Source organism: Physeter macrocephalus, chromosome 14 (assembly GCF_002837175.3).
Source record: "Physeter macrocephalus isolate SW-GA chromosome 14, ASM283717v5, whole genome shotgun sequence".
Classification (NCBI taxonomy): Eukaryota; Metazoa; Chordata; class Mammalia; order Artiodactyla; family Physeteridae; genus Physeter; species Physeter macrocephalus.
In genome coordinates, this window is record NC_041227.1 from 46,430,361 (window position 1) to 46,454,366 (window position 24,006).

General features: G+C 43.8%; 1 protein-coding gene across 1 annotated transcript in view; it reads right to left on the reverse strand.

Moving 5' to 3' along the window:
- Positions 1-5,889, reverse strand: part of DSTN (destrin, actin depolymerizing factor) — a 36,820-nt gene extending 30,931 nt beyond the window's left edge. The window contains exon 1 of the mRNA XM_024123391.3: positions 5,627-5,889. Coding sequence (XP_023979159.1) covers positions 5,627-5,629 — 3 coding nt within the window. The 5' untranslated portion in view covers positions 5,630-5,889. The remainder of the gene's footprint in view (positions 1-5,626) is intronic.
- Positions 5,890-24,006: the final 18,117 nt, after the last annotated feature.

Here is a 24,006-nt window from a genome sequence, read left to right on the forward strand (position 1 = left end):
ACATGCCGCGGAGCGGCTGGGCCCGTGAGCCATGGCCGCTGAGCCTGCGCGTCCGGAGCCTGTGCTCCGCAACGGGAGAGGCCACAACAGAGGGAGGCCCGCATACCACAAAAAAAAAAACAAAAAACTACCACTAACAAAAATGTGCTTTGTGAAAGAACTTAAAAATTTAGAAGTTGGCAATCTTCTGAAAACAAGCCAAGATAGGAATATAGGTAGAAAATTCATCCTTCTTTTCTGTGATAAGGCAAAGAGGAGGAACAACCTATAAAGTAACACAAAAATGTTGAAAGTAGTAAACAGTCTTCCTCTAATGTGATCCAAAAGCACAAACACACAGATAAATCAGTTTTAAATGTAGGTTTCCTGCTACAGTACGCACTGAAGTTTCTACCTTTCAAGTGCTCGTCCTAAGCCTTGTTGCAACAGAATAAGAGTTCTTTGACGGTCCCTTGTCATGTCAAAAAAATAAAGCCAAAATCTCCACCATTTCACACTACAGATTAAAATATGAATTTTAAGAATTTTGACTGCATTTTTCCTGAAGTGAGCTACTTTTAAAAGATCTACCAAAAATTGATTCTTTAACATAGCAAACAAATCATGAAATAGGGTAAACAGCACATAAGCATTACAATGTCAGCTACTAGAAGACAATCTTACAAGAGTTAAGGATCACTCAAGACTATGTACTCAACTCTATGGGGGCCCTTGTACAGAAGATTCCTTATATGTGAATTCCAAGATTGCATGAATTAAGTAACAAGTTTGTCAAAGCATTACTGAGATGAACCAATCTGATGTTTATTTTTCTATGCTTCTCCCAATGTAAAATTTCAAGCAAAATGAACAGGAGACAGCTTTTAGAAGCAGGACAACTCCAAGTGAAAACTCATTTCTAACATCAAGGCAAGGAGGCAAGGGACAGAAGAAAAACTGATTAAAATATTTCTGAGTGTTACGTATAAATCTTTGGGTATGTCTTTCATGGAAAACCTAGAGAGGAATATTAGGCTATGTGGAAAGGTAGTTCAAGATGCTTAAATAACAAGCATCATGGGCTTCCCTGGTGGCGCAGTGGTTGAGAGTCCACCTGCCGATGCAGGGGACACGGGTTCGTGCCCCGGTCCGGGAAGATCCCACATGCCGCGGAGCGGCTGGGCCCATGAGCCGTGGCCGCTGAGCCTGCGCGTCCGGAGCCTGTGCTCCACAAAGGGAGAGGCCACAACAGTGAGAGGCCCGTGTACCGCAAAAAAAAAAAAAAAAAAAAAAAAAAACAAGCATCATGTTTATGGTTTATTATTTTCTGTGGTTTAGGTAGGCAAATAGCAAAGAGTACGACAGAGACCAGGCCTAGTTATTCAGACTAGAGCATTACTCTGTAGATTAAAAAAAAAAGTACACGTTAAAACAACAGTTTTTAAAGAGTTTCAATTTTTTTTTCAAATTTCAAATGTGGTGTTCGGCTCAAAGCATCTTAATTATTACTGAAAGAAAATATAAGTTACATTAACATAAATAAAAACACAAATGTTTAGAATCTTCCTGTATACAATAAACACCATTTTGATTTAAAACAATTCTGTTTATGAAAAACGATTATGGTTGTTTTATTTTTTTAATAGCCTTTATTTTTTAGAGACATTTTAGGTTCACAGCAAAAATGAGCAGAAAGTACAGTTTTCCCGTATATCCCACGTGTGTTTGTTTTTTAACATTTTGGCTAGAGGTACAGCCTAGGAAAAAGAAAGAAAAGGATAAGTATAGAACAGAGGATGTTAATCTCCACGGCCTGTGGCAAAGATGGAACTCTATTCTGGATCACTGTGCATTCTACCACGACCAGGGCCTCACAAGGGCAGGTGGCTAGAATTAAGAGTACTGAACTTCTGTTACTTAGCAGCTAGAGAGGCACAAGCAGGTGCCGGAGGCAAAGTATATTAGTCTTCATTATGCAGGTCTGGCTTTGACAAGCACATTCTCGCTGATTTTCTTTTAAGTTTAGATTTACTTTATGGCTCCACAAATGAGTTTACATGAAGATGTGAGGAGTATTTACACAACGTCAGGTTCACTGAAAGCGCATGCATGTAAAAGCATAAGCTGCAACAAGAATGAAAAGATACTCAACTACTGCTAATCAGAGAAATGCAAATTAAAAGAATGAGAAACCATTTCACACCTATCAGATTGGTTTTCAAAGTCTCATAATGCCAAGCAGTGAAAACAGAGAAACAGGCTCGTCAAAGTAGCCGATGGGAGGCAAACTAGAACTAAACCTCACCAAGTTCTTTGTTTCAAAGTTGCAAAAGGATACACGAAGCATAACATTTATATAAAATCTTCAAATACATCAAGGCAACATATATTATTACAGATGCATACATGTACAACTGAAAGTATGGAAACATCAATGAAATGTGTTAGTTTCAGGTGACTATGTTGAACTTTACCTGAGCCCTGAGCTCCTGAAAAGCAGTGAAGATTAAGAAATTCACTCCCATCATTTTGTGTTCAGGGCAACAAAAGGATCCTGCCCTTGCTTACTTCCAGATTAAGACCTGTCCCCAGGATTCCTCAAGACTCCTCAGTTTACCAGCCCCAGGTCTCTGTCCTTTTTTTTTTGGTTTTGTTTTTGAGATGTTCCTCATTTTAATTAATGTTCTCTCAAATGCAATAACCTGCAAAAATCATCTCCTTACTTGGCCAGTACATTACGTCTTTGACACAGGAGTGGTTACCTCTGGAGAGAGAAGGGAATAGGATGAGGAAAAAGATGCATATTTACCTGTAATGGTAACATAAACACCTGAAATATGGCAAAAAGTTAACCTTTTTTTGTACAAAGGAACTTATTATTCTGTGTACCTTCCTGCTTAAACTGTTTCAAAATTAATTTTTAAATTATTTTAAAACCTGATGTGGAGTCAGAAAAGGCCACAAGTCAATTAAACCTTTACAGACTGTTTTCTAATATGTTAAATGGGCACAGGAACACATGCCCAACCTCTTCCACTAGATTGCTGTAAGTAAAGGTGTTTTTGCTAATCATCAAGTGGAAGAACACACGTGTAATTCAGTCTGAGCTAACAGCTCAGTTTGTTAGAGCCGAGTTCTGATTAGGGTAAGGTTAAGGGTTAGATTATCATGCAGACCTTTACTGTTTCAGGGACAAGACTACACTCTGACTTCCCAGAGAGCCACTGGTTACAAGAGGAGCTAGGCCAGTCTCCGGTGATGTCTCAATCCATACCCAACAGGAAGAACTACTCAGCAGATAACCCTAGGAATTTGATGGTAGGCTGGTAAATAATCTTTGTATGAGGAAGCTGGCACACCCAGTACACACGCACACCAAAATTTTGTTTGGAGTGTGTAGATGTGGTTCCTGTGGAGGGTAGGCTTTTTTTTTTTTTTTTTTTGGCACTGTAAAGTGAGACTTTAAAAACATGAAATCTCATCTTAAAGTGCTCAGGGTGATCTTCTGAGTTGGTTTCAAATTGCTTTATTCCCAAGTGCTTCGAGAAGACTTGGTGAGTACCAGGAAGTGATTTTGTTAATGTAGAACAAATCCATCAACAGTTAAAATTTAATCTGAAAAAAAAAAAAATCTTAGAAACTTGGAACCAAGTATCCAACCAACAGATCTAAACAGTTTCAAATACAGAGGTAAAGTGCTAAAATCAGGGAATAAACGTACATCTTCATAATATTCTCTAACAGCTGGAATGAAGGGAGAAGCTCTGTGCTCATAAGGCTAAATACAAGAGTAAGCTTTAAAAATGGTCATCTGCACAAATGAACTGATCTACGAAACAGACACAGACTCACAGACAAAGAGAACAGACTTGTGGTTGTCAAGGGGGAGGGGGCTGGGGAGGGACAGACTGAGGTTGGGGTTAGCAGATGTAAGCTTTCATATATAGATCCTACTGTATAGCACAGAAAACTATATTCAACATCCTATGATAAACCATACTGGAAAACAATATTTAAAAAAGAATGTATATATATGTATGACTGAAGCACTCTGCTGTACAGCAGAAATGAACACAACATTGTAAGTCAACTGTGTCAATTAAAAAAATAAAATAAAAATGGTCACCTGTATTCTAAACTCTCTTTCTTTGCAAGCATCCTAACAAGAGTAGTTCATAAGTTCTTCCGACCTCCCTAAGTTTGAAACGTACTCGGAATCACCCATCTTGATAAATTTTTATTTCTCCTCCTCCTTCCGAACCATAAATATTTAAAAGACTCTTCATTTTATTTGAATGTATAGAAATAAGAAAGTTAAGCTTTAAAGTTTAAGCATTTAGCTAAAGTAAAAAGGTTTGGTCCTATTTTCAAACAGAAAATAAAGATATGTCAAATCAGAAGGCACTAAAGCCGACTCCAGCCTGATTCAAAGCACTTTCGTCTGAGTGGATGGTCTTAAATTTATGAAAACTCAAAGCCCTTACATTAAGTCTTTTAGCATAAAGTAGTATATAAAGTAGTACAATCTTAAAGAAGTTAGAAAGTTGTAAGATGCCGATCCTTCTTTGTAGCTTACAAAATCAACCCAAAGAAGAACCAAAAACTGAACAACATCAAATTCGTACTACATATCCTCAGTCATCCAGAAACTACTGCTTAATCTCTAATTTTCTTCCACAACTGAGCCACTCTGCATAGCCCTGAAAAGTGCAATACCTTAAGAAAACCCAAATTGTCATTCAGTGAAAACATTGTGTAGGAAGATAAACTGGTACCAACTGTTTCCAGGCAGACAGATGCAATAACAGTGTAATATTTCCAGCAAAGTCTGGTAAGCCTTTGCCTGCAAATCATTGACCAAAAATGGTAACAGTATGCGCAGACTACAGAAAATGACAAAATGTTCTACTTGACCGTCCACTTAAGAGCACGGTTCTACAGCAAACGAGAGTGACAGTTTAGAGAGGAAAATACGTGAATTAAGCAGACGCCAACATCTAGAATATGCGGAACACCTGCTTACTTTTTAGCGACTCGGATAGCTTAATGGACTTTTAAAAGCTTTTTCATTTGCTTTTATTAGCATCCCAACATCATGCCCACCCCCTGCACGCTAAATGCTGGCAGAGCCAACCTGTTTCCAAGTAAAAGAAAATCTGTAACCGTACATGGAGGCCGGACAGGCCACCGCCCGGCCGGACGCGCAGGACGAGGAGCTGCGGGACGCGTACCACCGGGGGCGGCAGCAAAGGACCGCAGGCCCGGTTCGGAATCGCAGGGGTCACGCTCAGTGGTCATCCCGCCCCCCAGGTGGCTCAATAAAGGCCTCGTTCCCTCCTCGAGACGCACAGACCTCAGGGGCCGAAACCGCCCGAGTCGCCGACCGCCCGCGCCCGGCCTTGGCGAAACGTGCGCCAAAGAGGCCCCCACCCGGGAGCGCGGGCGGACCCCGGGCCGCGTCGCCGGGGCGGAGGGTCGACCCCGGCTGGGCTACCGAGGCCAGCCAGAGGCCTCGCGGCGGCGGCGAGAATACAGCGGCCGGGGAGCCGCCCCGGCGCGGGGCCCAGCGGGTCCGCGGCGGCCGAAGCCCGGGTCCCCCCGCGCCACCGCCGCCCCGACCCCGCGGCGCCCCGGACCCCCAGCTCACCATCTTCGCCGCGGCGGTCGCAGAGCGCGCAGAGAGAGCCGGCGAGCACCAAGTCTGCGGAGCGTCCTCCTCACAGCAGCCCCGCTAGCTTCCCAGGGACTGGCGGGCGCCTCGGGCCCAGACGCGGCGGCGCACGTCACGCGCTGCCCACCGTTGCTACGCAACCGGCCGGCCTGGCAACGCCCCGCCCCGGCGGCCCCCCAACCCCGACTCCGCGGGGGCGGGGTCTTCCTCGCCTTCCGGAGAAGGGGCACCGGGTACCCCTCACCAGCTCTGGCCTGTGGGGCGGGGGCGAAGTCCTCCCCCAACAGCTCCGGTCGAGGGGGCGGAGCTTCAGCTGGCACCTGCGGGCGAGGGGCGGTGGCTCTTCTCCGGGGCGGGGCCACGTGGCGCCCCGCCCACTGCGCCGCCGTTGCCCTTACATGGAAGCAGCCACCTGGCCAGGTGTGCGCCGCCGCGAGGGGCGGGGCCTGGGAGGGGGAGGGGTGAGAGGGGCGGGGCCCGCGGCGGAGGAGACAGGGAGGGAGGACGGAAGGGAGGGAGGGAGGGAGGACGGAAGGGAGGGAGGGAGGGAGGACGGAAGGGAGGGAGGGAGGGAGGACGGAAGGGAGGGAGGGACAAAGGAAGGACCAGCGGGAGCCCGGGCGCGGGCGGTCGCGGGGGCCGCGCGTCCCGCATTTTTTACCTACTTTGGTGCGATTCCCGCCAACCTCGCCTGATTGGCCCAGCCCGGTACGTCGGGCCCTCGGGCCCTCGGGCGAGAGGAAAAATCTGCACATTTTTCCTCTTTGCCGAGGCGACTGTGGCGATTCACAGCGCTCTGAGTCACCGCTAATTTCAGGTCTGGAAAAAACAAGGAGTGATTTATTTGTCTTTGGGAACAGCCCGGGAAAGGAGCACTGCAGTCCGCAGCAGTGTGGCTGGGAAACGGCAGAGATGCCTCAGGATGGTGGCTCCAGCCCCGCTGCTCCGTTTTGGGGGTTTTTAATTTGGGATTGCGTTTTTTTTAATGGGCGGTTGCATCAGAAACACAATTTTCAGAGGGCCAGAAGGAATCCCAGCGCTTTTTCTGAGGGTGTTTTTCTGGGTAATAAAGGCAACAAAGAATTTACAACCGTGATGATTAAGTTTTACTTAATATAGGCTACCTAGAACTTAACAGGCCTCTACCAGAACTATTTTAATTCTCCAAATGTGAGGCTTTTGGACAAGATGGTCAATATGTTTTTTTGCTTTTCCTGGGCACTATATAAAATCTAGGTTATATGTGGCTTTTATTCTGGCCCCTAGACATAGAGACTCATTTCTCGTTACTCTCCTGTTTTGTGTTTGTTTTCTTTTTAAGAAAGAAAGTTGTGGCAATTCTAAGCCTTACCACCTACTACAAGATTTTTGGCGGGCTAGAGCAGTGGTTTGCAATGTGAAAGAGAACTTATTCCAAGTCAGATTTGTGTGCTCCATCCCCAGAGTTTCTGACAATGTATCTCAGGTGAGACCCAAGAATTTGCATTTCTAACAATTCCCGGGTGATGCTGATGTGGCTGGTGGGTATCGGCACTTTGAGAAGAAAGAACCCACCTGTATCCAGCTGCAGCTGGAGCCCTGTGTTTCCATGTCGGCCGGGACTCAGTGCCACCCTCCATCTCTGAGTCCTCAAAGACTTCTTTTCTGTTCAAAACTGAATCGTCTTCATGTGAGGACGCAAGTTGGGCCTGCTCCAGCCTCTCTTATGTGTTTCGTCCTCCTCACTGCAACCAGAGTTATGGCCAAACAGAGGAATCTGATCCTGTCACTTTACTGCTTAAAATTTCCTGTGGCTTCCTCCAGAAATCTCAGCAGTTCAGGCTGGCCCTTCTGCCTCTGGCCTCAGCCTGCCTTTTTTGTCCTGTCTCCCACATTTTCCAAAGTTCCCAATTTCCTTCCAGACTAAACTTCTCATTCCAGAATCCTTCTTGCTCTAACTGCCATCATCACGGGCCTGTTGGTCTCTCATCCAGGAATGTTCCCAAGAGTCTGGAGACTTCTGACCACTTCCCAAGGGATCAAGAGTGGGTCCTTCTATAGTCCCACAGTTCATCACTCCTCAAGCCTTGATAAGCATCCAGACCACCTGAGGATCTTGTTAAAATGCAAATTCAAGGGTTTCGAAGTGGGTCTCAGTTACCCCAGGAGATTCAGATGCTGCGGGTCCTCAGACCACACTTCCATAGTGAGGTCTTAACGTTTTTCCCTACTGTTAGTATAGCTGTAATTTATATATGCATTTGCTGCCACCATCACTACTTTATATTGAGAGTTCCTTGAGGTCAAGCGGTGTTTAGGATGCATTTTTTAAAAATTTATTTATTTTTGGCTGCGTGCGGGCTTTCTCTAGTTGCGGCAAGCAGGGGCTACTCTTAGTTGCAGTGCGCGGGCTTCTTATTGCTGTGGCTTCTCTTGTTGCAGAACACTGGCTCTAGGCGCGTGGACTTCAGTAGTTGTGGCACGCGGGCTCAGTAGTTGTGGCTCACGGGCTGTAGAGCGCAGGCTCAGTAGCTGTGGTGCACGGGCTTAGTTGCTCTGCGACACGTGGATCTTCCCGGATCAGGGATCGAACCTGTGTCCCCTGCATTGGCAGGAGAATCCTTAACCACTGTGCCACCAGGGAAGTCCCTAGGATGCATCTTATATGGACTGGCATAGCCCCTGATGTATAGTAGGTTTTTAATACATGTTTGTTTCAGTCAGTGAAGTATCTGAAGATGTTTTACAATCCATCAGGCAAACCTCTATATCAGTTCATTTTAACCTAAAATGAGCCCCCATTTTTCTTAAGACCCCATTGAACTTTAACCTCTTCCTTTACACATTAGTTTCCTAGATATTTTCATTCCTTCTCATCCCACAGAGGGAAAAAGTTTTAACATAAGGTCTCCCCTTGAATATGAGACTGTGTTCCATTTCTAATTTAGAAAACATTTTGCATAAGTAACCATCTGTGAACATATAGGTGCTTTCATTTAAAACCATAAATATGAGTGGCAGGGGAGAATATACATTAATGAGGCACTTGAAGAGAGATGTGTTCATCAATGATCAGGAAAAGCCTGAGAGGGGACATAACCCTGCCAGTATATATTGGAGAAAAACTATTTTTAGCTTCTTTCCTGCCTCTTCACAAATTCACCTATTATCTCTCCCCTACACTTATTTATGTCTGTGGTCTTTTCTAAAAATAATTTTAATTATGTAAGTAAGATATGAGTGTGTTCTCATTATGAAAGATTCCAAGATACAATAAGAAAAGCCCCCAGAGCACTTTTGCTCTCCATCCCCACAGCGTCAGCTTCCTCCTCATAGGTAACCACTGCTATCAATTTGGTGAATGGCCTTATGGAGAAATAAGCCACGTGCAGGTGTTTTGTGTTGTGGTTTGCTTTTGTCGGTGCTTTGTGTCATGGTTTTGTGCTGGGTGTGTGGTGTCCCGTAGCTTGCTTTCTGATTTTCTTGATTTCCTGCCTACTGGATCCGTCCATGTCTGACTGAGCAATGTTGAAGTCTCCAACTGTGATAATGGATTCACCCATTCCTCCTCGCAGTTCTGTCAGGTCTTGCCTCACTTAGGTTGACACTGTTGTTGGGAACATACACATAAAGAATTATGTCTTAGAGGAGAACTGACCCCTTAACATTATGTAACCCCCTCGTTTATTCCCAAGAACTTTGCTGATTCTGAAGTCGACTGTCTGAAATTAATGTAGCTACTCCTGCTTTGTTTTGATTAGTGTTAACAGGGTATATTTTTCTCCATTTACTTTTAATCTGTATGTGTCTTTATATTTAAAGTGAGCTTCTGGTAGACAACACAGAGTTGGCTCTTTTGTTTTTTGCTGCACTCTAAAAATCTCTGTGTTTTGATTGGTGCATTTAGACCATTGACATTCAAAATTATTATTGATATAGCTGGATGAATATCTGTAATATTCACTACTGTTTTCTATTTGTTGCCTTTGTTCTTTGGTCTTATGTTTGCCTTCCACTCTTTTTCTGTCATTTGTGGTTTTAACTGAGCATTTTAGATGATTTCATCTTCTGTTCTTTCCTAGCATATCAGTTATACTTTTCTCACTTTTTTTAGTGGTTGCCCCGGAGTTTGCAGTATACGTTTACAACTAATCCAAGTCTGCTTTCAAATAACGCTTCACCACTTGACAGATAGTGTGAGTACCTTACAGTAACAAAATAATCCTAATACCCTCCTCCTATTATATTATTCCTGTGATTCATTTCATTTATATCTAAGCATAGATAGGCATATATGACATATACAAAAGCATATATAATCGAATACATTGTTGCTGTTATTTCAAACAAACTGTTATCCATTAATCCGTCAATTAAGAATAAGAAAAGTAAAAGTTATTTTTTTTCTTTTCGGCCATTCCCTGCAGCTTGTGGGATCTTAGTTCCCTGACCAGGGATTGAGCCCGGGCCCTCAGCATTGAAAGCACCGAGTCCTAACCACTGGACTGCCAGGGAAGTCCCTCTCCTTCACTTTTGAAGGATAATTTTGCAGGGTACAGAATTCGAGATTGGTGGGTTTTTTCTCTCAACATTTTGTGTTTCCCTTCACTCTCTTCTTACTTGAATGGTTTTTGAGGAAATGTCAGTAATTCTTATCTTTGTTCCTCTATAGGTAAGATGTTTTTTTCCCCTTCTTTCAGGATTTTTTTTCTTTATCTTTGATGTTCTGTAATTTGAAATGATAGGTCTAGGTGTAGTTTTTTGGTATTCATATCCTGCTTGGTGTTCTCCTAGCTTTCTGGGTCTGTGGTTTGGTGTCTGACAATACTTTGGGGAAATTCTCAGTCACTATTGTTTCAAATATTTCTTCTGTTCCTTTCTCTTTCTCTTCTTCTGGTATTCCCATTACATGTATGTTACCCCTTTTGTAGCTGTCCCACAGTTCTTGGATTTTCTGTTCTGTATTTTTCAGTCTCAGTTCTCTTTGCTTTTTGATTTTGAGGATTTTACTGATATGTCGTCTAGCTCAGAGATTCTTTCCTCAGCTGTGTCCAGTCTACTAATAAGCCCATCAAAGGCATTCTTTATTTCTTTGTGGGTTTTTGTTTATTCTTTGCCTTTTGGTATGCCTTGTCATTTTTTCTTGGTAGCTGGACATGATGTCCTAGGTAAAAGGAACTGTGGTGAATAGGCCTTTAGTAACATGGCGGTGTGGTGTGAGGGGAGGGGAAGTGTTCTGTATTCCTGTGCTTTGGTCTCAGTCATTACTGACCCTGTGCCTCCGTGGATGGCACAAGTGCTTCTCAGCCACTCCTACCCCCACCCGCAAGTTGTCTAGAGTGGGCTGGAGGTGGGTATTTCCCTTACCCAGATGAGTTAGGCTCTGATCAAATCCCGACTGGTTTAGGCTCCGGTTAACTAGTTTCCCCTGAGGGCAGGCTTTGTTAAGAAGAACAAAGTGCTCTGGAGGATTTCCCAATGGTTCCTGTCGCCCTGCCCTGCAGGAAGCAGGAGGGGATTTTTCTCTGATATTTACTGTGGGAACATGGTAAGCTTCAGGAGGCAAAACATAGGGTCCCCCTGTGACTGAGTCTCTCGGGAGTTTTAAACCCTCAGACTTGTCCACACTGAGCCTCCCCTAACTTGTCCATCACAGTTCAGGTTTTCCCACCTGGCACTGGTTCCCCGGTGGTTTCCCCTCATAAGACTGCTCTGGTTAACCACAGCTCCCTAGATTCTCCTGTCTGTCTCCACTTTGGGGGTGGCGGTTTGCCCTGTGTTCTCTTCTCTCTTATGGATCCAAGAAGAGTTGTCTGTCCAGCTTCTTGTTGTTAGGACAGAGCTGCAAACTCCTTAAATGTGGAAGTAGAAATGTGACATCTGCCTCTTCCCTTTTAAAGAAACTTCTCAGAAGTTCCAGGCAAGGCTTCTCCTTTCATCTCACTGACCAGAACTTGGTCATAAGGCTGCAAGGGGGGCTGGGAAGTGTGGTCTCTTCTCTGAGTAGCAACGTGCTCAGCTAAGACACTGGGGTTCCTTTACCAAGGAAGAAGGGGAAATTGATATTGGGAGATAACTAGTGGTGATGGCCATAGGTTGATATTACTGTTAGTCCCATTCTACAGATGATGTTAGGGGGAGAGATGTTCCTTAGGAGCCCAGAGGAGTAAGCCATCTGCTTATTATTATTCTCACAGTGATGCTGAACAAGAGAACTAGGGACCCCTTGTTGCTTCCTTAACACCACGGGGTGTGGGCGGTTATACAAAACGAGGCAAATGGAAGCCATGGGAAATACATTCTGGACATTCCTTTACTGTAGCCTAGTCCTGCTGGATCAGGCAGCCCCAGGGGCCTGGGCATCTATTTTAGGAAAGGGCTAAATATATTTAAGTACATTCATGGGAACAATGTAGTACCACATGGTAACACTATTGATTTCTCTATTAATTCTTAAAGTCATACACCACTATTTTATAATGTTAGAAATTGAACAACTATGACGTGTTTTTCAGATAATAGTGCACTATTGATACTTGAGAAAATGGAGTAGGTAGTCTCACAATAACCCCGACCAGTGGTTATTCATCCCTCTCGGGCCAAACGTTCCCTTCGAGAGTCTGATGAAAAGTAAAAAGCGGTGTATTTGTAGTTATATTATTTTCACTTATGTTAGTCTGAACATAGAAAATGGGCAACACTAAACCCAACTATCTTTGACTTACAAAAACAGGACTTTCTTATGGTTCAATCTAATACACACTAACCAAGTAGGAGTCCTAGCAGCCTGGACTTTTTAAAGGATGTTTGCGTCATCCCATCTATTTTTACCAACTGAATTTCTCATACGAAAAAGAGGAGGTAAATGTTAAAAAAAATGAAAGTCTGTGTTTGGAGGCAAAACATTGCGTTCACAGTGGGATGCCACTTTGCAAGATTTTTTCAGTTAGATTTGACAGCTGGGTCCCTACTGTGTGCCAGCTGTGGCTGTGTTCGCCACCAGGAACACAAAGATGAATAAGTCATGGGCCCTGCCACAAGGAGATCACGAGTGCAAACAGATCAATGCCAAGAACAACTCCGCCCAGGATCCCGTGGGAATTCTCAGACTCCTACTGGAGGGGCAGATCATAGCAGGGAGATGTTACTGGAGCTTAATGGGTGAGGTGTCAGGAGAGGAAGTTCCCCACATGATTTCTCACTGAGGCTGGTGAACACAAGTATGGAAAGGTGGTGAGAGGGGCTCACTCGGAGACTGATGGTTGGAAGGAAAGAACACCAAATGTTTCTACCAAAAAACGAGACTCTGTGGACTAAGATACCTAAGTAGATATAAATGAATTTTGTTTGTTTGTTTGTTTGTTTGTTTTTGCTTTGAGGTGCTGCTCTGCTGTGCTTCCTACCTTTCCTCTTTTCCCTTCTTCTGGGGGTGGGAGGAGGGGTGTCAAATGATGGTCCAGACAAAGACACCCAGCTCTGCCCAGTGAGGAAATCAAAGCAGGCTCAAAGACAGCTAGACCAGAAACAGCCAAGGGACAGAGGTTGTGATGTGAAATCCGGGGCCTTTTGCTATAACTGTTTTGCTTTTGCCTCTAAAACGCCAGTATTTCCATCATCAGTCTTCCAGTGCGGTGTTTGATACCGCTGTCACCAGTTCCAGCTTTGACTGGCCATGTAACCTCTTGTACAGCATAACTCTCTGGGCCTCCTTGTCCTCACCTGCAGACTGAAGGTGTTGATGAGCTTAACCCCTTTAGCTCAAAAATGCACTAAAGAGAAGATTGATTGAGTATCCAGCACAGTATTGGCAATTTGTAGGGTATCCTATTCTAGGAATACTAAGGCAGACCCTCGAATTTTGATATATAAACTCTAGGCCTTGGGCTCTTGACACAGGGCCTATTTTTACAGCAAAATCAATAAGCTGCTGTAATTGTTCAGGCGGTGACCTGATGGGGTTCTCTCAGCCACCCACACCTGGGGGAGGGGAGCTGATGTCACTCAGTGAGAGGCTAACATATCACGTCTTACAGTCATTTGTTTATTTTTATTTTTTGGTCAGTAAATTCAGGCTCAGTCATTAAGAGGTGGTCCACTCGCAAGATTTTTCCACGCTGGAGTTGGAAGGAATCACTTGATCATCTATGTTTCTCACTCCTGTGGGAAACCTTCCTTCCCGCCCCATGAGCCAGTGAGTCACTTCCTGGCTTCAGACCTCTCCAGCTTCCTTTGTTTCCCAGCCCAGGCCTGGCCCTCTGGAGAGAGGTCTGGGCTGCGGGGTAGGAAGGGGTCAGGCACCAGGCTGCACACCTTCAGTGGCTTTCAAGTCTCAGAGAAGGACCCTTGATGCAGGAGAAAGTATGCATGTGGTCTGATAAATGCTGTGTTGGATTCCAGATTCAGCTTTTTCTTTTTCTTTTAAACAACTCTAGGAAAGAAGTGCCCATAGAAGGTAGAGCGGGGTTCAGGTTTATTTTATGACTCATGGAAATTTCTAAAATGATAAATATTGGCTTGGCAGGAGCCTGACATAAGAAACACTCAACTAAACCAGACTCTATGGTTACAAGAAACAAGAACAGTGTAGTCAACAAATAAACTGGGACTCCACTCCCAAGCTTTCAGAGAAAAAATAGCAGAAAGCACTTCCTGGATGGTGCGCGGTGGCCTTCCCGGCCAGCCGCGATCTCATTTGTTTTTCCTGAGTCCAGAAACTGAGTTGGTTGCCGGATCTTCCTGGCTAGGAAGCCATTTCAAATGCCTTTGGTTTTATACTTTATTTAGTCCAGACTCTTTTTAGCAAATATAATGAAAATACTTCATGAGGGTACAGTTAGAAATATTTTCCCCTTAGGAAAAAAAAAATTTTCCTTCCTGAGTAAAAATTCCTCCACCTCTCTGTGTAGAAGAAACTAGGCATTCTGGAGAGAATATTGGGAATCCAGAATACCAGCTTGTTTCAGAGAAAACTTAGAAAGTCTGAGCCATAAATAACGGTTGGGCTCCTCCTGAGTGGAGTTTTTATTTCTCATGAAACAAAGTCAGCATTACCTTAACTTCCATCAGCTGATTTTATTTTCTAAAAAAAAAAAATATATATATATATATATATATACGAATATTCATACCCAATGGAAAGGCTGGTGTAACAACTTACCAAAACCTAGTAATGAGTAGCTTAAATCTTCCTTGCAGCTGCTTTATCCTGTGCAACCATTGTAAGTTTATTAACAGAGCAGCTTTACTTACTAGTAGTGTTTTTTAAGATTGGCTTTCCCAACACACACACACACACACACACACACACACACACACACACACACACACTTTACAGTCTGGAGTCATAGTAAATCCATGGTGAGGAGGACCAATAAAGAAATAAAGTCGGGCTTCCCTGGTGGCACAGTGGTTGAGAGTCCGCCTGCCGATGCAGGGGACACGGGTTCGTGCCCCGGTCTGGGAAGATCCCACGTGCCGCGGAGCGGCTGGGCCCGTGAGCCATGGCCTCTGAGCCTGCACGTCCGGAGCCTGTGCTCCGCAACGGGAAAGGCCACAGCAGTGAAAGGCATGCGTACCACCAAAAAAAAAAAAAAAAAAAGAAAAGAAATAAAGTGAAGCTGCGCGCCATGCCCCCGCCACTCCCCCACCCCGCAAAAAGGAAATAAAGTGAGAAAGGCTCAGACCACAGTTCCATGCCTCAAATTAAATGGATTAAGGGACTGCGAAGCCTGTGAGGGGCCCAGGCCAGGCACCCGGGAAGAGGCATCAAGTCTGAAAAGATGTTTCTGTCAGTCTGCCAGGTCGGGCCGATGACCCTCCTACAACCAGTCTCAGGGGACGAAGGCGTCCATCCTTTGGAAGAGGAGGCCATGTTGGGATAGGTGCAGACCCCCAGGGCCGAGACTCTGGAACACGTTGCAGGGGAGGTCAGAGGGCAGAGAAATGGCTGAAGTCGCTCCCCGTGCTCTTGTAAAGAAGCCACCGCCCAGCTGGCCTGGAACACAAGTGCAACCAAACACTGCATCTGACTGCCCTTTGCCCCAGCTGCTGGGAAGCTTATCTCCAGCTTCCCGGAGAGAGAAACCGCGAGATTAACCAGGGCGTGTGCCAGGGGCCCCGTGTGGGTGCCAAGGACCCGAGACTTTGCCTTTGGAAGGCTTGGCCCTCTGTACTTTTCCTCCCTTTGCTTCTTCTCTCATCTTATATTATTGAGCGTTGCAGCCTGCTGGGGGGCTCTCCCCACCCCCAGAGGCCGTGGCAGGAGTGTGTCTGCAGGTGGCCACGGTGATGCTGGCAGCACAGAGGCAGCAGTCATGGGGGCGGCCCCAGCAAGAACACCCCGCCACTGGCCAAGGGAGAGGGAGCCCCCTGGCCACGAGCCATGACACAGGTGGGCCCTGGGTCATGTGCTGGTTGACTCAAAAAGCAGTAAAAATAGTTACAGGATAGAAATCACCTTGTTGCATTATTTTCCTGGTTTTTAAAAAATGCAGGGTTTTTTTTTATTCTGAAAATGTATAAGAAAGAAAATAAGTATTCCCCTCTCATTGCCCATTGCCTTTTAATCCAGTCATTTTAAAAGATGACTTGAAAAATTTTTAATTACACAAATTACCTGGGAGTGCTTTCTCTTATTTAAAAACAACAAAACAAAACATAGAAAACTTCAACTTCACTCCCCTGCAGTTCTTTACCCCTCACCAAAATGAAACCCTATCATTGGTTTGAAATGTGTCCTTCCAGAGTTCGTACATTTACACACCACCACCCCCCCCACACACACACGATTGATCTATCAATAGATATAGTTTTGTATTCCTGTGATTTTTAAAACCATGGCTAGCATCGTATTCTGTCATCAGCATGCTCCCCTGTGCCAGGAAGCCATCCAGATCCTTGTCCCATCACTTCTCTTGGTTCTCTGCTCAGATGTCACCTCCTCTGTGAAGCCTCTCCTGACCACCCTGTCTAAAGTTACCACACACACCCCAGCCTTCCGATTCCCTCTGCTTTTTAATTTTTTTCCATCTTAATATTATTTAATTCTATGGAAAAAATTTTTTATGACATTCCGTTTTTAAAATGGGGGAACACTGTACAAGCAATCATGATCAAACATCTGTGAGAGCTGGTTAATACCGATCTTATTGTCTCGAGGTCTCTCTAGTAGTGTTCAAGAAATTATGTTTACGGTCCCTCTGAAGGGCAAAAGCACTGGAGAGTCAAGAAAGGACTCAGGTAAAAAGCTTCAGAGGGTTGCAGGGGGTGTTGTAAGGGGGATTGCAGGGGGATTGCAGGGGGATTGTAGGAGGATTGCAGGGGGATTGCAGGGGGATTGCAGGGTGGATTGTAGGGGGGATTGCAGGAGGGATTGCAGGGGGATTGCAGGGGGATTGTAGGGGGATTTCAGGGGGATGTAACTTGCTGCTTAAAAAAACTATGTTGAGCTCTGGAGCATCTCCATTCCCTAACACACCTTCCAAACCGTTCATTGGGGTAGTTTTACCCATGCTTAAAGGCTCATATTATATGCAGTTTGGGGGCTTTTATAAATTCAGAAATAAATATAAAGAGTAGAGAGTATGGAAGGCTTCTGAGTAGGGCTATAAGAGACTCAATACTGCTAAATAAGTCCCCAAACAAAAATGTTTGGTCCACTCCACCCCAAAACCTATGTGTAATAAGGAGAAAATGCACAGCAAGAAGCAACGGTTCCCTCTGCTTTATTCTTCTCCATAGCACCCATCACCCAATCCGACACAGGGCATTTTTCACTTGTTTATCTTATTTACTTTAAGTTTTTCCCCATCTGACTATAAGCTCCACAAGAACAAGGATTTATATATATATATTTTCACTTCTGTATTCTCAGTGCAGAAGAGTGTGGGCACATAGTAGGTTGTGAATAGGTATCTGTTGAATAAATGAATGACTCAGATTCCAAGCAGTTGGTGGGGAGACCCTGGCAGCAGGCATCTCGTGAGCAGGGGCACCAGAGCCACAAACCAAGGTCGGCAGGATGAGAGTGGGGAGGAATCAGGGTCCATCAACCAGCCCTGACCTGCCTATCTCTAGACCCCATCATATTTGGTTAAGCTATTGGCGGGTGCCTGCTATGTGCCTCTGAATGTGATTGTAGGTGGCCCAGAGGGTGGAAAGAGAAGAGGGCTTAGGACAGAACCTGCGGACCCCCACTAATTCAAGGATGTGAATTTGAAGAGGATCCCTTCAAGAGGCTAAGAAAGAGTAAAGAAATGGAAAACCCGGAAGCAAGTGGAATCTTGGGGCTAAGAAAAATGCTTCAAGAAAGGGCATGTGTGACATAGAAGCAACCTAAGTGTCCATCGATGGATGAATGAATAAAGAAGATGTGGTACATATATACAATGGAATATTACTCAACCATAAAAAAGAATGAAATAATGCCATTTGCAGCTGCATGGGTGGACCTAGAGTAAGTCAGACAGAGAAAGACAAAAATCATATGATATTGCTTATATGTGGAATCTAAAAAAAGGCTACAAATGAACTTATCTACAGATATAGAAAACAAACTTCTGATTACCAGGGGGTTAAGGGGAGGAAGGGATCAATTGGGAGATCAGGACTGACACAAACACACCACTATATGTAAAATCAATAACTAATAATGACCTACTGTATAGCACAGGAAACTCTACTCAATACTCTGTAATGGGCTATATGGGAAAAGAATCTAAAAAAGAGTGAGTATATGTATACATATAACTGAATGACTTTGCTGTATACCTGAAACTAACACAACATTGTAAATCAACTATACTCCAAAAAAATTTTTAAAGAAAAAAAAAAAAGAAAGGGCATGGAATATTACTCAACCATAAAAAAGAATGAAATAATGCCATTTGCAGCTGCATGGGTGGACCTAGAGTAAGTCAGACAGAGAAAGACAAAAATCATATGATATTGCTTATATGTGGAATCTAAAAAAAGGCTACAAATGAACTTATCTACAGATATAGAAAACAAACTTCTGATTACCAGGGGGTTAAGGGGAGGAAGGGATCAATTGGGAGATCAGGACTGACACAAACACACCACTATATGTAAAATCAATAACTAATAATGACCTACTGTATAGCACAGGAAACTCTACTCAATACTCTGTAATGGGCTATATGGGAAAAGAATCTAAAAAAGAGTGAGTATATGTATACATATAACTGAATGACTTTGCTGTATACCTGAAACTAACACAACATTGTAAATCAACTATACTCCAAAAAAATTTTTAAATTAAAAAAAAAAAGAAAGGGCATGTGGTAAACAGACTCAGGGGCCTCCCTGGTGGCGCAGTGGTTGAGAATCCGCCTGCCGATGCAGGGGACACGGGTTCGTGCCCTGGTCCGGGAAGATCCCACATGCCGCGGAGCGGCTGGGCCCGTGAGCCATGGCCGCTGAGCCTGCGCGTCCGGAGCTTGTGCTCCGCAACGGGAGAGGCCACAGCAGTGAGAGGCCCGCGTACCGCAAAAAAATAAAAAGAAACAGACTCAAATGTTGGTGAGGAGACCCGGAAAGGGAAAAGGGGTGTTGGACTAGGAACTCCAGATGGAAGTTCAGAGTGTCTTTTGATGATTCCTGTTTTCTCTGTAAAGCAGCAGGCATGACCATCCGTGGTGGTTAATTTTATGGGTCAACGTGGCTCGGCTGCGGTGCCCAGTGTCTTGGTCAAGCACTCCTTGAGGAGTTGATTGCTCTCCCTAATGTGGATGGGCTGTGTCCAATCAACTAAAGGCTGTAACATCAAAATCTGAGGCTTCCTGGAGAGGGATTTCGCCTCAAGGCTGTAACAGTAGAAATCCTGCCTGAATTGCCAGCCTGCTGACCTGCCCTGATGGATTTCAGACTCAAGGCTGCAAATCAACTCTTACCTGAATGCCAGCCTGCTCTACGGATTTCAGGCTTACCAGCCCCAACAATGGCATAAGCCAGTTCCTTACTCTCAATTCATCTCTCTCTCTCTCTCTCTCTCTCTCGCTCTCGCTCTCTCGATCTCAATATATATATAATAGTAGTTCCGTTTCTCTGGAAAGCCCAAACTGATACAGCATCCATTGAGAACATGTTCAGACATTTGTCCAATTATTTTCTTAGGCTGAATTCCTGTAAGTAAAGTTGCTAGGTCGAAATTCCTGAGCTATCCAAAGAAATATGCAGTATGTTGTCAGTTTGCCTTCTAGAAATGTTACATTCCTAGGAATAGTGTATGGCTGTCCAGGTCCTGGACCCACATCAATGGTAGGTAGGTACTTAATGATCTTTTTAACCTTCACCAATTAGCTGGGAGTTACCACTTTATCATTTTATGTTTGCAGTATTTGATGAATAATGAGCTTGAACATCTTTTCATGTTTTTTGACCATGCACCTTCCTCCTTAACATTTCATATCAAACTCTAAAGTATAATTATTTGCTTTAGAAACCTGGGCTGCTTATATACGGCTTTTTCTTTTCATTTGAAAATATCGCACATGGTCAGACTCTGTAACAGATAAAACTCTCAGCTGCTTTTGTTGTTTGTCCGCTTTTCTATAGGATATTTGTCCTTTTGGATTGATTTGTGATCTTTATGTAGTACTTTGTCTTTTATCCAATATGCAAGCTTTCCTTCTGTTTTTGATTAGCATTAACATTGTTTGGGGGTTGTTGTTGCTGTTAGGTTTTTTTGTTTTTTGGGCTTTTTTTTTTGTAGCACAAAAAAGTCCATATAATATGTGGTCAAATCATTCATTCTTTTTCTCTGAGGCAGTTATTTATTTTGGAAATGTTGGCTATATATACGGACTTTCCTCTTTTCACATGAAAAAGACACAAATGATCAGATTAACAGGTAAATTTCTCAATTTAGGAATGGAGTTTATAGGTGTTAATTACCACTTTAGTATCTGAACCTTTGACTGGATGCATGGGAAAGTCTTAACACGTTATTTTTCCTAAAAACTTGAGTGGTTTCAGTTACTGGGGAGGCATGTTATTGCAGCTGTTAAAGCTTGGTGATTTTTGGAAAAAGAGGGATTTTTTTTCCTGTTTCGAGAAAACTTAGCTATTGCACAGCACTATGAAAAACATTAGATACATTTCTAGCTTCAGGTGGTAGATACTGAGGAAGAAGTAAGTGATTCAAAGCAGAATTAGGGTTTAAACTCCACATATTATTCCCAGTGCTGTGTTGATTTGAGGGAAACTTACAAATTTTTTTTGTTACATAATTTATTTCTTCTCTTAGTACCTCTATTAAAACCAGCATAGAATGAATACAGTTTTTTTGTTTTGTTTTGTTGCATTATTATTATTATTATTATTTTTAATAAATTTATTTTATTTATTTTTGGCTGTGTTGGGTCCTTGCTGCTGCGCGCGGGCTTTCTCTAGCTGCCGAGCAGGGGCTCTAGGTGCGCGGGCTTCGGTAGTTGTGGCTCGCGGGCTCAGCGGCTCCGCGGCATGTGGGATCTTCCCGGACCAGGGATCGAACCCGTGTCCCCTGCATTGGCAGGCGGATTCTCAACCACTGCGCCACCAGGGAAGCCTGTTTTGTTGCATTATTATCACTGTAGGGTTGACCTGTTAAATATGTAGAGGAACTTCAGCTCATGTAATGATCAGAAAACAACAATGCAGGTTCTAGAAGCTCTACCAGTACCCCTCCAGTGTCCCCTGAACACGTTCCTCTAACCCTGAAGGCTGCCCTCGGAGCTGCCTTCAACCAGAGATGGACAGGGAGTTGGTGGATAAGAACCCAGCCTCCTCGCCCCAGGTGGGATGTCTCTGTGGGGCACCCTGCTCTGTCTCCGAGAGGCCCCAGATGCAGTGAGCCCCAGTTGCCCATGATTCACTGCCTTCCCTTCCCGCCCCACATCTCCACCCATCTACTGGTGTCTTGGATCCTCTCCCAAATACACTGCAGTCATCCCTCAGTATACATGGGGTATTGGCTCCAGGACCCCTCCCCAAGTGCTCAAGTCCCTTCTATAAAATTGTGTCGTGTTTGCCTGTAAGCTACGCACATCCTCCCTTACACTTTCAATCATCCCCAGATTACTTATAATACCTAATAGAATGCTGTGTAAATAGTGGTAAATACATGTAAATTGTTGGCTGAGCATGGGCAAATTCAAGTTTTGCTTTTTGGAACTTTCTGGAATTTTTTTCCTTTTTTTTTTTGGCCACACTGTGAGGCTTGTGCGATCTTAGTTCCCGGACCAGGGATCAAACCTGCACCCTCAGCAGTGAAAATATGGAGTCCTAACCACTGGACTGCCAGGGAATACCCCCAATTTTTTCCCCCAAATATTTTTTAAAATTATTATTATTTTCTTTTTTATAAATTTATTTTGGCTGTGTTGGGTCTTTGTTGCAGTGCGTGGGCTTCTCATTCCGGTGGCTTCTCTTGTTGTGGAGCAGGGGCTCTAGGCGCATGGGCTTCAATATGGCACATGGGCTTCAGTAGTTGCAGCACATGGGCTTGGTAGTTGCAGTGCTTGGGCTTAGTTGCTCTGTGGCATGTGGGATCTTCCCGGACCAGGGCTCGAACCCGTGTCCCCTGCACTGGCAGGTGGATTCTTAACCACTCTGCCACCAGGGAAGCCTTTTTAATTTTTTATAAATTTATTTATTTATTTATTAAAAATTTTAAATTATTATTATTTTTAAAAAATATTTATTTCTTTACTTGGCTGTGCTGGGTCTTAGTTGCAGCACACAGGATCTTCGCTGACGAGTGTGGGCTCTTAGTTGCAGCATGTGGGCTCTTAGTTGTGGCATGCAGGATCTAGCTCCCTGACCAGGGATCAAACCGGGGCCGCCTGCATTGGGAGCACACAGCCTTACCACTGGACCACCAGGGAAGTCCCCCCAATTTTTTCCCCCAAATATTTTTAATCTGCGGTTGGTGGAGCCCACGGATGCAGAGCGCCAATTATACTTGTAATTGAACCCTTGCCTCAGGGTCTGCTTCTGGGGACTCCAAGTCAACACAAGTGCTTAAAGTGAATCAGGCTACAGGCAAAAAATAATGGCTGATATTTATTAAGCACTGACCATCGTAAGCACATAATTTAACCCTAACAACATGTTTTGGGAACTAATATCATCTCTAGCTTACAGATGAAGCATGTGAGGCCGAGAGAGATCATCTCTTTGTTGAGATCACGTAGCTAATGGGTCATGAAGGATTTAAACCTGGACTATTTAACTCAAGCATCCATGGTTTTAATCTATATGTCCTATGACACAGTGTATCAAGTTACTTCAGATAACTTCACTGGTACATATTCAATCAGCTTTGGGAGGGCATTTTGCTGATAACTGAGCTGATATACTTTTTTTTTTTTTTAACAAACTATCAGCAGTAATGTTGCCTAATTTGGATTGTCTGCACTCATCCAACTGAAATCCGAGTCACTGCAAGCAGCTTTTCTTTTTTTCCAACCACATCAAGAAGTGTTCTCCTGGTTCTTCTAAAACATGTCTGCTTTCGCAGCTAACCACTGTTCCTGCTGTTTTTGTCAAAACTAGCTGCCGAGCTAACTATTTGTTGTATGATAAAGGTCTCCATTTATGCCCTAATAACCAACTGAATGGGTCCAGGATTTTAGCTGGTTGTGTGAGGCGCTTTCATTACTGGTTTGAAAGACAACATTTCACGGGCTTTAGATGACCTTTATTTGAACTGAAATATTCTTCCAGCCACTGATGTTATTAACTTTTTTTCTGTTTCAAGGCAAAATATTATGCTCTCCTCCTAGTCCACTGCTGGTCTTCAGAAAGAGTAAAACAAATGTTTTGTGTTTTCTACAAAATGTTATCAAATTGTTTCCCAAGTTAGGTCATTGCAGCTGCAAAATTCTTGTTTGTAGAAAACTTAGCCAAAGACAACAGAGCCAATGGTCAGCTATTATTTCAGGGGGGAAAAATAAATCTTGAGATTAGCTAAGGATTGCTATCTCCCTTTCCACTAAAATAAAGACCAATTCCTCCAGCTGGGTCTCAACTATTGTTGAGATAAATCTCTTTCTTCCTTTACAGAGCTACACTTTAATTAACTGGCTGACTTCCCCAGTTTTTGAAATGGCCCCATAACATTTTGGGAGCTATGTTAACTTTATAAGGCAATTTATCATGAATTAATTTTCAGAAACTTCTTGCGCCAACTTGACATCAAAACAAGCCATTTTCTCAGGCTATATACTCTGATTCTAGTCTAATTTTTTTTTTAAGCTGAGCATTTAAATTTAGGGTACCATTTTACATAACATACTTGGGAAGCCTGATTCTCTTCTTTGAGCTTGCAGAATCTGAAGAAAAGACATCAAAAGTTTCTCTCCATCAACATCTGCCAC